Here is a 16,562-nt window from a genome sequence, read left to right as displayed (position 1 = left end):
ATTGTAACTAGGGCTGCGAATCTTTGGGTGTCCCACGATTCGATTCAATATCGATTCTTGGGGTCACGATTCGATTCAAAATCGATTTTTTTTTTTCCAATTCAACACGATTCTCGATTCAAAAACGATTTTCCCCCGATTTAAAAGGATTCTCTATTCATTCAATACATAGGATTTCAGCAGGATCTACCCCAGTCTGCTGACATGGAAGCAGAGTAGTAGATTTTTGTAAAAAGCTTTTATAATTGTAAAGGACAATGTTTTATTAATGATTACAATAATGTAAATTTGTTTTAACTATTAAACGAACCAAAAATATGACTTATTTTATCTTTGTGAAAATATTAGACAGTGTTGTCAAGCTTATGAGATGCGCTGCAAGTGTAAGCCACTGTGACACTATTGTTTTTTTTTTTATTTTTTATAAATGTCTAATGATAATGTCAATGAGGGATTTTTAATCACTGCTATGCTGAAATTATAACTAATATTGATACTGTTGTCGATAATATTCATTTTTGTTTCACTACTTTTGGTTTGTTCTGTGTCGTGTTTTATTGCAGTTCGGAGTGTTACAAGGTCAGGTTTGGTTTTGGAATTGGATTGCATTGTTATAGTATTGCTGTGTATTGTTATGTTGGATTGATTAAAAAAAAAATCGATTTTTTAAAAAGGAGAATCGATTCTGAATCGCACAACACGATTCAATTTCCAGTCGATTTTTTCCCACACCCCAAATTGTAACCCTGAAACAGGCTCTCATGTCGGTGCTTGGTGGTCTGAAGAACCCCTAGGAGGGCAAGCCCCACACTAACCAATAATAAATAAGTAACTTTTTACCATTAACGCAACTTCTTGAACAGTGCGCGGTAGAAAACGGATGGATGGATTAAAAATGCATGAGAATGTTTTATAATTTGAACGTTATTTTTAACACTGTGATTACAAGTGGAATTATTCATTACTTATCGTGTCAAGCAACGTCAGCTCAGATTTATCTGAGAGCCCGATGCAGTCATCAAAAGAGCCACATCTGGCTCGCGATTTATAGGTTACCTACCCCTGTATTAGACTCACTTCTGATTTTGGAAGCTTATCCTCTGACAAACGACACAACAGTCCCCCGGCTGAAGAAGGCACATACTGTACAGAACAAACAGGCCTGTCTGAAGTTTGTCAATTATTATATGGGTGACTCCAAGAAGGCTTGGGAGATGTTGTCAGATATGAGACCAATGTGGAGCTCTTTGCTGTGTGCTTGTCGACACTTTCAGTCAAGGATGTTGATAATATTTACCTGTTCAGAATCATGGTAACAGGATAATTGCTGATTGGAGTAAGCGGTGCCCTGGTCTACCGACAAATTGGAATATGCCGTTCAAAATACCCCAACGCTGCCACAAATGATTGGAAGTACAAGCAATTTAGACTGAATCACAAACTGGACAACATCTTGGAGACACCCCATGCTCTGCATAAAAATCTATGATGAATTTGTGGACGAGAAATAGACAATTAAGAGTGAAAAGTATACATTAGTTTTGGCTTACTCAAACACAATTGTTCCAATCTGGATTGTTTTCCCCTGGCTGCAAGTGACAGAGTTGGAAATGGGGGGTTAAATCACCAAAAATGATTCCCGGGCGCGGCCACCGCTGCTGCCCACTACTCCTCCCACCTTCCAGGGGGTGATCAAGGGTGATGGGTCAAATGCAGATAATTTCACCACACAATGTGTGTGTGACAATCATTGGTACTTTAACTTTTAATTGCTAGGTTGCTGCTTTGATATTCTACTAGAGGACAGCGCAGCAAAGACGCAACAAACTCCTTCCCCGTGTCTTGTTGACATGCACCTGTTTTTTGTTAACTTTTATTGGACTGACTGGCTGTGTTATCACAGTTGCGATAGTGCCAAGGTCGCGGAACAGAGCCACTCTGCAGGCTTACACAAACACATATGCATCCACGGAAAATATCCAATCCACTTCATTTAAATAGCACATTTAAAAAAAACTATACAAGTTTCATAAAGTGCTGCACAGAAGTTGAGACATACATTCTAGGAGAGTCTGTGATATAAAACATTCAACTATAAAATAATAAATATATAAAATACATCACACAACTCATGCTGGTTTGTAAGCCAAAGAGTAAAAATGTGTTTTAAGACGTGATTTGAAACTCATTAAAGAGGGAGCTGTCCGAATAGCAAGAGGGATATTGTTCCAAAGTTTTGGACCCACAGCAGAACAGACACGCACACACCTTAAACACACATCCCATGTCTTTGACGCTTCACCCCAAGTGGTATGGCAGAAAACAGAGCAGCGGCCCAAGTGGCTGGCAGCTTCGGGCCGTAGTATGTCTCGTGTTGTATGTCGTAATACAGTGGGGCAAAAAAGTATTTAGTCAGCCACTGATTGTGCAAGTTCTCCCACTTAAAATGATGACAGAGGTCTGTAATTTTTATCATAGGTACACTTCAACTGTGAGAGACAGAATGTGAAAAAAAATCCAGGAATTCACATTTAGGAATTTTAAAGAATTTATTTGTAAATTATGGTGGAAAATAAATATTTGGTCAGTAACAAAAATTTAACTCAATACTTTGTAATATAACCTCTGTTGGCAATAACAGAGGTCAAACGATTACTATAGGTCTTTACCAGGTTTGCACACACAGTAGCTGGTATTTTGGCCCATTCCTCTATACAGATCTTCTCGAGAGCAGTTATGTTTTGGGGCTGTTGTCGAGCAATACAGACTTTCAACTCCCTCCACAGATTTTCTATGGGGTTGAGGTCTGGAGACCGGCTAGGTCACTCCAGGACCTTCAAATGCTTCTTACGGAGCCACTCCTTCGTTGCCCGGGCGGTGTGTTTGGGATCATTGTCATGCTGGAAGACCCAGCCACGTTTCATCTTCAAAGCTCTCACTGATGGAAGGAAGTTTTGGCTCAAAATCTCACGATACATGGCCTCATTCATTCTTTCCTTAACACGGATCAGTCGTCCTGTCCCCTTAGCAGAAAAACAGCCCCAAAGCATGATGTTTCCATGACCATGCTTCACAGTAGGTATGGTCTTCTTGGGATGCAACTCAGTATTCTTCTTCCTCCAAACACCAAGAGTTGAGTTTGTACCAAAAGGTTTTATTTTGGTTTCATCTGACCACATGACAGTCTCCCAATTCTCTGCTGTATCATCCATGTGCTCTCTGGCAGACTTCGGACGGGCCTGGACATGCACTGCCTCAAACAAGGGGACACGTCTGGCACTGCAAGATTTGATTCACTTTCGGCGTAGTGTGTTACTGATGGTAACCTTTTTTACTTTGGTCCCAGCTCTCTGCATGTCATTCACCAGGTCCCCCCGTGTGGTTCTGGGATTTTTGCTCACCATTCTCATGATCATTTTGACCCCACAGGATGAGATATTGCGTGGAGCCCCAGATCGAGGGAGATTATCAGTGGTCTTGTATGTCTTCCATTTTCTGATAATTGCTCCCACAGTTAATTTTTTTCACACCAAGCTGCTTGCCTATTGTAGATTCACTCTTCCCAGTCTGGTGCAGGTCTACAATTCTTTTCCTGGTGTCCTTCGACAGCTCTTTGGTCTTGACCAAAGTGGAGTTTGGAGTCTGACTATTTGAGGCTGTGGACAGGAGTCTTTTATACAGATAACGATTTCAAACAGGTTCCATTAATACAGGTAACGAGTGGAGGACAGAAGAGCTTCTTAAAGAAGAAGTTACAGGTCTGTGAGAGCCAGAGATCTTCCTTGTTTGAAGTGACCAAATACTTATTTTCCACCATAATTTACACATAAATTCTTTAAAATTCCTACAATGTGAATTCCTGGATTTTTTTTCACATTCTGTCTCTCACAGATGCAAATTACAGACCTCTGTCATCATTATAAGTGGGATAACTTGCACAATCGGTGGCTGACTAAATACTTTTTTGCCCCACTGTATGTATATGTGCTTTGGTAGAGTTTTTTCCTGGTTTCAAGCAACCCACCGCCACCAGGAGTTTAATTAGGGACTTGCTTTTTTCCCACCTCTTCCCCCCATGTTGACCATTTTCCCACCTTTTTTGGAAATATGTGATGCATTACTTTGTAATTGTATTGTATGCATGTTCTAAATAAACTGAAACCTTTAACTGAGAGCCGCCTTAGCAGCGACCATCAGTGTTCCTGTTCCGTCACCCCAAACAATATACGTACGTCTGCTCTTGAACAGGTATGTGCTGAAAATGACCATGAAGTGCTATCTATCCTATCCTTTGACATAAACTCAACTCAGTGTGGAGGCAAAGAAATGCTGGATATGATAACCCTAACAACACAATCGTTACTGGCAAAATACTGAGGTGGAAACATTATTTTATGCTAACGGTACAAGATGACTTCACCGCATTGAATGTACGGTAAAATCTTGAATGAGAAAACCATGGATTTAGCCAGGACACTGAAGATGGGTCTTCCAGCAAGACCATGACAAACACATACAGTCAAGGCAACAAAGGAGTGGCTCAATCTGTGGCGGGAGCTCAAACATGTGGTATTTGTTTGGCATCGAGAGAACCAGATCACACACAGTCTTTGCATTCCTTGCTTAAGGGAACCCTGGCAATCCACATTCTGTTTGTGGTCCATCCCACAAATACCTTGGATGCCAGTCAATAACAAGGAATAGCCACTCTTGAAAAAGTAATTGGTCTGTTTTTGTATTAAGCCATTTTGTAATTTTAATTATTGTTTTTGCTCAAGGGTTCCCCAGAAATAACATCCATACTATACAGTGGAACATCAATTTACGAACCCCTCCTTTTGCAAACTTTATGGTTTACAAAACTTTAGATAAGTGCCAAATATGCCTCAGTGTGCGAATCTTGTCTCTGTGTATCATGTCCCTGTGTATCATGTCTCTGTGTACGAACGCATCAGGCATTGCAAACATTGTAGGGAAAGAGGAGCTCTCCACTTCATTTGCTGCACAGGAGGAGTCACGCCTCAACACTCAAGAAAAGACACTCTGGGTGTCTTTTCTTTGTTTTTGCGCCTTTTGAAACATTTGAACTATTTTGCTAACTCAATAAGACTGCCAAAATGCGTGGCACAAAGAAGTGCATTGCTGTGGAGTTAAAATAAAAGACCATTTGGGAGGAGTACATTAATGGCACTCATAAGTATGACAACAACACAGCTAGGGCTGGGCGATATGGCCTTTTTTTAATATCTCGATATTTTTAGGCCATATCGCGGTACTCGATAAATATCTCGATATTTTGCCTTAGCCTTGAATGAACAGTTAATACAAATAATCACAGCAGTATGATGATTCTGTGTCTACTTTAAAACAATCTTGTTCATACTGCATTAATATATACTAATTTTAAACTTTCATGCAGAGAAGGAAATAACAACTAAGTCAATTGACCAAAACTGTATTTATTAAACAGTTATTAGCAGGTGACTTTTCAAATGATGCTACATATTAGCAGTAATGCTACTTTTGGTAGCAACGCTTGTGCCCCACGCTTGACAAAATAAAGATGTCTATTCAACATCTTCCTGTTTGAAGCCGAACCACCGCCAGACGATGAACCCCGTGCTGTTTTTCTTGGGAATTAATTCTTCCTTCATTTGTTACCAGATTCGCACCTTCTCTCTCTCGTATTACCACTTGCACGGCTTCGCGAGCATCACAGCTAACGTTGCCCGGTCTGCTACCTCTCTGCTCCGCGAGGGCGTATACGTATGTGACGTATGACGTGACAGTATGTGACGGGTGTAAGAACCTGCGCTTACGGTCTGTGAGAAGGAGACACAAGGAGTGGGAAGAGCCTGTAGTGTAATGACAGCAGCTAAAAACAACTGCGTGAGAACGTATACTCGAATATCACAATATAGTCATTTTCTATATCGCACAGAGACAAACCCGCAATATATTGCGTGTATCGATACATCGCCCAGCCCTAAGCACATCCCTAAGTAATTGTGACGAGAATGGTCTTTTCTGGAAAAAAATGCCAGAGTAGACTTTTTATACAGTGGCGGAAAAGACACTTTCTCTCCTCTCGTTCCAGCGCGGCACTTCGCACTTTCAGAGCACAAACACTCAAGACACGGCTCCCACCACTGCGCTGTTCCTTCTCCCTCTGTCTGCTCCTTTCTCAGCACTTCTGCCATTGTTAAAGTGGTCATTAAGGCTATTGTTGCAGCAATGTCGTTGTTAAACTTAATTTTTGCCATTTTTTGTGTGAGAGGTCACCATAGGGACTTCCGAGAGCAGAGCATACAGAAGCTTGTTTGTGTTGTTTTTACTTTTTTATTACATAGAGTTTATTCATCTGCCCCTTGTTCTGTTTGTTTGAGACATAGTACTGCATAGCACTATATATAGTGTTCAAAGTGTACAAACCTTTACTAAAATATAGACTCTTGTCGAGGCTAAAACCCATTATAAATGGGTTAAATGGGTTGTACTTGTATAGCGCTTTTCTACCTTCAAGGTACTCAAATGCACATTTACGTTGTTTCTTATGGGGAACTCTAATTCACTATATGAACTTTTCACTTAACTGACTAATTAAATTCATAAATCTAAGGTTCCGCTGTACTATCAATACCACACTGTTGCAAACGGGCACCCTGCCAGTCAGGAAACAGATCCTGTTCTGGGTCTACCCTAGATTTAGAAAAAATGTAGGGTACAGCCGAGACTGCAAGTCAATGACAGTGAAACCATGTGTGTTGCCACCAATGGCAAAGTTAAAGATGTGTTTTGGTGTTACCTGCCATTTTGCAACTTTAACAATTTTTTTTCAATGGTCCCCCAGAAAAAACATCTATATTATACTATCACAAATTGTGCAAATGAAGTAATGAGATTGATCTAAAAATGAAGAATTCATCAATACAAGACTGTTACTCTGCTGATTGAATAAAAACATTTTACACAGAAACATACCTGCTGCCAAATTGAAGGTCCTGCCTTTTACTGAGGTTTGAACAGGAGAAAACCAGTTTAACATGGAACCAACCAAAGGTAGCTGTCTCAACACACCCTAAAAAGACAAGGATTTTAATTGTTGTCAAATAGTAAGCCATTATACTTGGGAACAAAAAAAATAAACATGTTATTGCTTTGATACCACACTGGAAGTATATTTATTATTTCACTGAATCAAAATTATGTATATGTTTTCTATATCTTAATGAGCATGTCAGTGAGGGTTTTTATGGTGTTTTGCTTTAAAACACACTTCTATGATAATTTGATCTTAAATACGTATGTAATACATATATAATGCAACTCTAGTAATCCAAAAAGTAATTAAATGATTTGGATACATCATCCCTTGTTTTGCGTTCGGTTGCATACATTGCACTTAGGGGTACCTTGGTTTTTGTACTTCCCATTTTTCTTTGATTCGGTTTTTAACAAAATTTCCATCAAATGTATCCCATCTCACTTAACTTTAACTTAACTTTAAACTTGGCTAGTGCATTGTCAAACAACGACTGCAAAATACGCCACCATGGGGCCAAAGAAAGTTACAAGTATGCTTTGACAAAGAAAGTGAGAAACACCATTGAACCCAAAAAATAACTCTTACTACAAAAGTGGCGTTCGCGTGCATCTCATATCCACTTCTCCCTTTCTGCTCTGCTCTGCTCAGTGATGTTAAATGTTCATTTATCCATTTCATTCATCATTTGTATGCATTTCATATTGTTTACTGCATGTCAAAAGATAATTTTCTCCATAAAATGTGTTTTTTGTTAATATTTTTGGGTGTCTAGGAGAGGATTTGCACAGTATCTTACGAGAAAAATTAATTTGGTTCTTGAACGATTTTGTTTTCAGCTGACCTTTTCAAACACAAAAACCGAGCTACCACCAACATATATCACCATGATAACCAGAAATTATGGAGGGGGAAAACAATAGACACATTTAGAATCAGTGACAAAAATGTACCATTAAGCAAGTATAACATCTCAGACACAAAAGTTTAAGTTGTCACGTGTATCAAAGCGATAACATTTTCCAAAATATTATTTCACCACGCACCTCTTCCATGAGTTTCTCCTCAGTGGCTTTCAGCAGCTCCTGCTCTGCTTCCTGTATGCCTTTCCTCACCACCTCGGTCATGTTCTCCAGAAGCTACATTGGAAATAACGTAGAACGCCACCATGTGAATGATAAAAACGCTAATTATATTTAAACAGTAAATCAATATATCATGTAAATCAGGTAAAGATTCCATCTAATATACAGAAAATATTGTACGATTACAATAACATTTGAAAGATAATATATTCTGCTGTACTCAACTATTCAAATAATAGATTTGACATGCAACTTGCAGGGTTTACTATTAGGTATCGGTGTAACTGAAAAAAAATTTATAAAAGTTTTTTTGTTTTTTTTTACATTTGTATTTCATCTGATGAAATTTACTTAATTTATAGTGCCTTCAAAAACTTGTGTCCTTATGGCTGAATCTGCATTAATTTAGCACTGAAAAGCTACTTGTAAGTCTAATAAGGACTAGCGATATAGAGCTTGGATGGATATAGATGGATGGATGTTCATGTACTGCCTTCATATTGGTCATCAAATATACTGTCAATGAGAATAGATGTACAAAATAAATAATTACCCGTCCACTCTCTTCAATGTCTCGACCCAGGTTAGCTATTATATTTACAAGCTCTGCAACGTCAACGTCTTCAGCTACCATGCCTACGAAGATAGCACACTCTCTTCCCTCACTGTCAAGATCAGGGCCTAGGGGTGAAAAGGAGATTTGGAAAAGTCAAATATTCAAAGCTATTTTCATTTTACCTTTGATTCCCAAACATGGAGGTGTACAAACCAGTGGAGAAAATGATATCGGTGTCCAGGTCTTGTAATTTCTTCAGCAGTTCAGAGGTGATTTTTTTCATTTCTTCCATTCTCCTGATATCATCGATACCAGCAGCCTGTGGTTCATACCTAAATATAGACATATGTGTCGTCGTGTTAAGTGACATAGCTTACCAAAACAGAATGAAATCATGTGTTCATGAAAACAAAACCTTCAGGTAGATTATAATATCTTTTACGCAAAAAAATAAATAATTGCAAAGCAGTGTCAATGCACTAATTTGCCAAGTAACTTCGGCATCTTGGATTATTAGCAGTGCTAACATGTTGTTTTCCTTAAAAACACAACTACCACATGCAGAAACGATACAACACCAAAAAACTACCATGAAAGGAAATACAGCAAGAAAATCCTGCAAAAATTAAAATGTTGCAGTCACATAAAGGCTGCAAGATCTACAACAAAGGGAAAAGAAAAATGCTGCATATTCCAAAAACCATACACAAACACCCATGACAATGCATGATAGAAATGCAGGGCTATTATTAAGTGAGCCAAAACATTGCTATGTTAACATTAGCTATGTATTATGGTTGCTCTATGAGCAAATATTGTAGTGTTTAACAAAAACAAATACAATTGTAACTTCCCATTCCACCTAACTTAATGCCAGACAAATATCCTTCAGGTCTGGCTGACCTGATATGCTGATGCACTTTTGTTTTGTACTGTGAATTTCCAGCATTTTTCTCATGCAGCTGTGTGTAGGTTTTGTGTGTTTATGACCTTACAGCAATTACAGAAATGTAGAATTTTCCCGTTGCATTTGGCAGATGGTGTTTGGGTGGTTTTGGAATATTTCTGTGTTTGGAACACTTGAAGGTTGCAGCTGCATAATAGCTGAAAACCAGGACAAAGCACACTGACGAGAGAAGCGAGGGAACAATGTTAAAATACAAAGTAGTCCCATTGCTCCAATAGTTTTTGCTTTTCACAAATTGCTGTCTTTGGGTCTGTGCTTTATCACCATATTGTATGGTATATAAATATGGCTACTTCTGAAATAATGGATTATTTATAGTGTAAATAAAAGTGTGGCTGTAATATGGAGTTCACGATAGGCCATAATCATGGTTTGGTTCTACTTCGGTTTTTAAGTCACGGTTCAAATAATTTTTGGGTACAATAAAAGGAGCAAAATAGTAATATTTTAAAAAACAGACAAAACATAAATAAATTAAAAAAATATATACATACGCACACACGCACACTCCATCCATTTTCTACCGCTTGTCCCGTTTGGGGTCGCTGGTGCCTATTTCAGCTGCATTGAGGCGGAAGGCGGTATACACCCTGGACAAGTCGCCACCTCATCACAGGGCCAACACAGATAGACAACATTCACACTCACATTCACACACTAGGGCCAATTTTTTAGTGTTGCCAATCAACCTATCCCCAGGTGCATGTTTTTGGCGGTGGTAGGAAGCCACACCCATATATATATATATTTGTACAGTCATGGTCGAAAGTTTAGATACATTTGTAAATAACATAATGTCATGGCTGTCTTGAGTTTCAAAGAATTTCTACAACTGTTATTTTTTGTGATAGAGTGATTGGAGCAAAAAACATTCATGAAGTTTGGTTATTTTATCAATTTACTATGGGTCTACTGAAAATGTGACCAAATTTGCGCACAGGCCACACGCGCCCACACACACGTGTGTGTGTGTGTGTATAGATATATATATATATACATATATATTTGAATTGCCGCAGGGCATATAGTATGCGTCTGCCTTGAATTACTGCCGGGTCAAACTCACTTCCAAAAATAATTAGCGCCTGGTCAAACTCGTGACGTCACGAGTGACACTGCCCCTGTCATCATTTTCAAAATAGAGGATGCTGATTTGAATACCGGTAATTTGAAATCGCATAAACGGAAGAAGATTAAGAGCTATTCAGTAGGATTTAAGGTCCAAGCTTACGTCACACTCAAATTGTTACTGCATACCTATGGTAAGTGCCGGAGTGAGAAGATGTTTTAAAATAATTAGCGCATGCTTACTTTTGACGCATGCCTTTGGTAAGCGCAGGAGTGAGAAGAGGTTTAAAATTAATTAGCGCCCCGGCGGCAATTCAAGGAAATACAGTACATATATATTCATATATATATACACACACACATATATATATATATATATATATATATATATATATATATATATATATATATATATATATATATATATATATATATATATATATATATATACACACACACACATGTATATATATATATATATATATATATATATATATACACACACACACATGTATATATAAATATATATATATATATATACACATATATATATATACACACACACACATATATATATATATAATGTGTGTGTGTGTGTGTGTATATGTATATATATGTGTGTGTATATAGATATGTATATATATATATACACACACATATATATACATATACACACACACACACACACACACACATATATACACATACACACATATATACATATATACACACACACACACATATATATACACACACGCACATATATATATTAGTCGAAAAGTTTGAACACCCTCTAAAGAAGCAAACTTACGTCCCCCCCCCCCCATTTCTTTTTTCAGTATGGAGCACCTTAAAAAGGAACACGTTTACTATAAATCCACCAAGATTCTAGATTTATGCCTTACCGGACAGCTCCGAGGCCAGGCCAGCTAAGTTCCTCTATGTATGTGAGATAGGGTGAGTGCCGGTGAGTTTCCTCTTTAAAGTCTTGTCTCAAGCGTATCGTGGATGTCATTACGGGCACCAGCTCTGACAGTTTCTGTACCAGTTCATCGACATCTTTGAGTTGAGTCCCACAAGCTGTTCAAAAGTACAAATGACAGAATATATATATTATTTTATTCATCGAAAATAATATGTAAAAGGTGATACCTAAAAACACAATATTAACACTATGATGTGGACAAAATTTGGTGTTTTAAAAAATATTATTTGTTGTCATTCATTTCCATTTGTGTTACCTGCAGCAGTGAGGAGGGGGCTGAAACGAACACAGGTGCCCTCATCCTCAAGTTCCACTACATCTACGCCACTGGTGGGAACCATCAATGCAAGCTCCTTTCCAAGCTACACACACAAGCATCAGATCATAACCACAAAGCCAGCAGAAGAGGTGTTATGTTTGTGACTTAATCACACGGAGCAGTGTTGACCATTATTATAGGCGTTCAAAAAATCCTTTGTTGCTCATTGTTCCATTTTCCCGCACAAAAATGGGAAAAAAGGGATTTTGTTTACTCTGCTCCTTTTACATGAAACGTGTCACAAAAAGACTGGAAAATTATTGAACTTATTTAATGAAACACTTTTAAATCTGGATAGAGAGCATTTGAAATTAGATTTTGAAATTATAACTGCTTTTCTTAATGTGTATGACAGGTATTATATGCAACTATCTTCTGCTGCCTCTTGGCCAGGACTTGCTTAAAAAAAAAAAAGTTTAAATCTCAAATGGGAATTTTTTGGACAAATAAAAGTTAAATAAATAAAACAGACATTAAAGGATCAAGTAAAAGCTTTTAAACTACTGTGTCTGAATGACTGCAATGGAAATACCAACATAAAAAGAAAGTCAAAATTGCACAAAAAATTTTCAATTGTAAATCATTTACCAATCTATTGAATGCGTCAAGCACTTCTTTCTCTCCAGCACTGTAAGCCTCCAATGAACCACCACTGCAAGCTGAAAAATAAGAAGACAGCAGAAGTCAAAATTCTAATCCACATTATAGCTTAAAGAAATCACGTTACGAACACAAATACAAGCATACATTCACAATGGAAATGTCCCAAACAAAGCCAGAGTAATAATATTTACCACCACACTGATTGTGGAACACCAGTATCCTGTTGACAGTTAACAGAGCTTGTATTTTGCCTGACCGACCTTGGTCCTGGAGACTAAAAAATACATGATTACATTTTTGGCCAAGAGTCTGACAATAGGCCATCCGTACTTGGGATAGTTTTCCGCTTCGTCACCTGACCCGCGCTGGCCTGCACTCACAATGTGTATTGACACCTTTGTACTACTGCAATTGGACTTTATGTATTTTGAGTCCGATTTCAGAATTTTCTGAATATTTCTTTTGCAAGGTGGCGCTTGTCATTAATTGCTTGCAAAAGCAGCGACCGCAATTAATAAATGTCGTTATTGCACACACAAACGTGGTAGCAGTTAAGCAAGCAGGTCGTGGTTTGTATTATTTGAGTCTTCGTTTTCCAATTATAATAATAATATATTAGATTTATACAGCTAATGTTGACGTTTCTGGTTATCAGACTTTATGGGCTGAATAAAGGATCTCCCATTGGTTCTGCTGTAAGCAGACTTTTATTTATGTCTCTTTAACATTTAGAATGCATTAAAAAAACATTTGTCGTCATGTCTTTCATAATGATTAGGAAACATAGGCAAAATTCCCCAAAAAGTGCAGTTCCCCTTTAAGTACACTGTATGCACACTGCAGTTCGGTTTGTGCTAACACAGACCTGGACAAATTAAGGCCAGGAGGTCACATGCGGCCCGTTAAGCTTTTCAATCTGCCCCGCCGGATATTCCCAAATATTTTTTTTAAATCTGTAAGATGGAAACTGTAGCTGCCATTATGATGTGCAGTGATTTTTTCTAATGACCGTAAGTCTTCAACTGTACTAAGTATTTCAATGGTTGGAATCTGGGCTTTTGCATGATATACCAGTTACTATGGTAATCTAATTAGTTACTATGGTCATCTAATTAGTTACTATGGTCATCTAATTAGTTACTATGGTCATCTAATTAGTTACTATGGTAATCTACGTCACAGCAGCTTAGACAAGCCGCCAAGCAGTGTGGGTGGGAAGCGTTTCCACAGACGCGCAATGAGATTTGTGAAGTGAAGTGAATTATATTTATATAGCGCTTTTCTCAAGTGACTCAAAGCGCTTTACATAGTGACACCCAATATCTAAGTTACATTTAAACCAGTGTGGGTGGCACTGGGAGCAGGTGGGTAAAGTGTCTTGCCCAAGGACACAACGGCAGTAACTAGGATGGCACAGGGGGGAATCGAACCTGCAACCCTCAAGTTGCTGACACGGCCACTCTACCAACCGAGCTATGCCGCCCCTTTTCACAAGAAAGTTCTAAACCTTAGTGATGTATCAGTTGTATCAGATATTATGTGTGTTTATTTTGTACCGGTCGCGTTCATATTTCACCGTTTGTTGCATTTTTGTTGCGTTTCACTTGATTGTAAATTATGTCGATTGTAAGGGGGTGTGACATTCATATTTGGTCAATATTCAGTGTTTTATCGTTCATAGAAAAATTAAAAATTCCATTACGTTTTTTAAGGCGGTCTGTCATAACGTTTTTAGCATTCAATCAGACTTTATGGTGAGGTTTTGTATTAGTGTTCCTAAAAATATATATACCGGCCCCCAGACACATTTTTTCCTCTAAATGTGGCCCCCGAGTCAAAATAATTGCCCAGGTCTGTTCTAACAAGTAAAATAAGAACATTTTTTTAAATGTTTTTTTCCTTTTTAAGGTTGCCAACCTCTGGACTAGTGTGACAACACCCTTAATTTTGTTTGGGGAAAGTGGATAATACACTGCCTTGGTAAATAGGCAAGGACCTTCCATTAGATAATTATTGCATGAGTGATTATTATTCAGCTGGCAACAAGATATTTAACCCTAACACAGGTAGTAATAAATGTTCCCTCTACTATTTCATGTCAGTGAGCAAACGCACAAACTCCCTGAGCAATCAGTGGAGCACATGTGAGCAACATCAGACGTGCACTGTGGCTACACCAGTAGCACACCTGTCCCAAACCTGACATCATCACAAGTTAGATGTCTTACTATTATAATCAAATGACAGCAGTCATCTCCATTAGATGATGTTTTAATATAGGTGATTGGGCCCCCTTCCAATGAAAATAACAAAAATATTATTTTAATGAACTATGGAATTTTATTTTATGTCTTGGTAGGGGTCCTACATTGGAAACAACTTGTACCACTTTTTGGATATCACATTTAGTTTCCCTTAAAACTTTCTCACATTGCACAATAAGTTGTGTGCCTTAGCACAAGCATGGGATGAAGTTTACATTCCTGCAACTTTCAATTGATAGTTTTTTATTAGCATTTCTGTAATCAAGTAACAGCATTTTATTACTTTAGATTTTTAAATAAGCACACATCTGATTGGGGAGTGTCCGTGTACAGTTCGTTTGTTTCATCATAACAGTGCATATGAAAAATATTTACAGCGCTTCACTTTTGTTATGTTAGAGCCTTATTACAAAATGGAATACAAACATTTTTGTCCCTAAAGTTCTACACACAAACCCAATAATGACAATGTTTTTGTATATGTATTAAAAAATAAATACAAAATTAAATAAAAAAAAGTATTCACAGCCTTAGTTAAATACTTTGTTGATGCACCTTTGGCAGCAATTACAGCCTCAAGTCTTTTTAAATATGATGTCACAAGCTTGGCACACCTACAGTATCTTTGGCAGTTTTGCCAATTCCTCTTTGCAGCACCTCTCAAGCTCTATCAGGTTGGATGGGAAGTGTCGGTGCACAGCCTTTTAAGATCTCTCCAGAGATGTTCAATCAAATTCAAGTCTGGGCTCTGGCCGGGCTACTCAAGGACATTTACAGAGTTGTCCTGAAGGAAATATTTTGATATTGTGACTGTATGCTTATTATTCAGCTGAAAGATGACCCGTCGCCCCAGTCTGAGTTCAAGAGCGGTCTGGAGCATACATTGCGGCATTCATCTTTCCCTCTATCCTGACTCAGTCTACCAGTTCCAGCCACTGACAAACATCCCCTGCCACCACCATGCTTAACTGTAGAGATGGTATTGGCCTGGTGATGAACGGTACCCAGTTACTTCCAAACGCCCGGCATTCAATCTTTGTCTCATCAGACCAGTCTTTCAGGTGCATTTTGGCAAACTTTTACGAAGGAATTAATTCCGTCTAGACACTCTACAATACAGGCCTGATTGGTGGATAACTGCAGATATTGTTTTCCTTCATTCCTCTCTCCAATGAGCAATGCTGTAGCTCTGACAGTGACCAAGGGGTTTTTGGTCACTTCCCTGACTTGAGCCCTTATTCCGCGATCGCTCAATATAGATGACCAACCGGCCAGGTCTAGGACAGAGTCCTATTGGTTCCAAACTTCTTTCATTTACTGACGATGGAGTTCACTGTGCTCATTGGGACCTTCAAGGCAGTAGATATGTTTCTCTGTCCTACCCCAGATCTGTGCCTTAAGACAATCCTGTCTTGGAGGTCTACAGACAAATTCTTCCAATTAATTATTGGTTTGTGCTTTGCCATGCACTGTCAAGTGTGGGACTTTATAAATAGACAGGTTTGTGCAACTAACTTACCACAGGTGCACTCCCATTAAGCTATAGGAACATGTGAAGGATAATCAGTTGAAAGATGACGCCTCTGAGCTCACTTCTGATATTGATGGCAAATCATATGAAAACTTATGTACATCTAATGTCGTATTTTATATTTTTAATAAGTTTGCAAAAA

General features: G+C 38.2%; 1 protein-coding gene across 2 annotated transcripts in view; it reads right to left on the bottom strand.

The window, feature by feature from the left end:
* pdxdc1 (pyridoxal-dependent decarboxylase domain containing 1) overlaps positions 1-16,562 on the bottom strand; it is a 57,960-nt gene that overhangs the window by 3,922 nt on the left and 37,476 nt on the right. For both annotated transcript variants that reach the window (XM_061884081.1, XM_061884082.1), the window contains exons 15-21: positions 12,611-12,681; positions 11,960-12,065; positions 11,624-11,798; positions 8,897-9,015; positions 8,681-8,808; positions 8,089-8,181; positions 6,982-7,078 (exon numbers count right to left, since the gene is read on the bottom strand). In XM_061884081.1, coding sequence (XP_061740065.1) covers positions 6,982-7,078; positions 8,089-8,181; positions 8,681-8,808; positions 8,897-9,015; positions 11,624-11,798; positions 11,960-12,065; positions 12,611-12,681 — 789 coding nt within the window. The remainder of the gene's footprint in view (positions 1-6,981; positions 7,079-8,088; positions 8,182-8,680; positions 8,809-8,896; positions 9,016-11,623; positions 11,799-11,959; positions 12,066-12,610; positions 12,682-16,562) is intronic.

This window comes from Nerophis ophidion, linkage group LG23, assembly GCF_033978795.1.
Source record: "Nerophis ophidion isolate RoL-2023_Sa linkage group LG23, RoL_Noph_v1.0, whole genome shotgun sequence".
NCBI classification, from domain to species: domain Eukaryota; kingdom Metazoa; phylum Chordata; class Actinopteri; order Syngnathiformes; family Syngnathidae; genus Nerophis; species Nerophis ophidion.
Note: the sequence above shows the minus strand (reverse complement) of the source record. Positions and strands in the feature narration are given on the sequence as shown.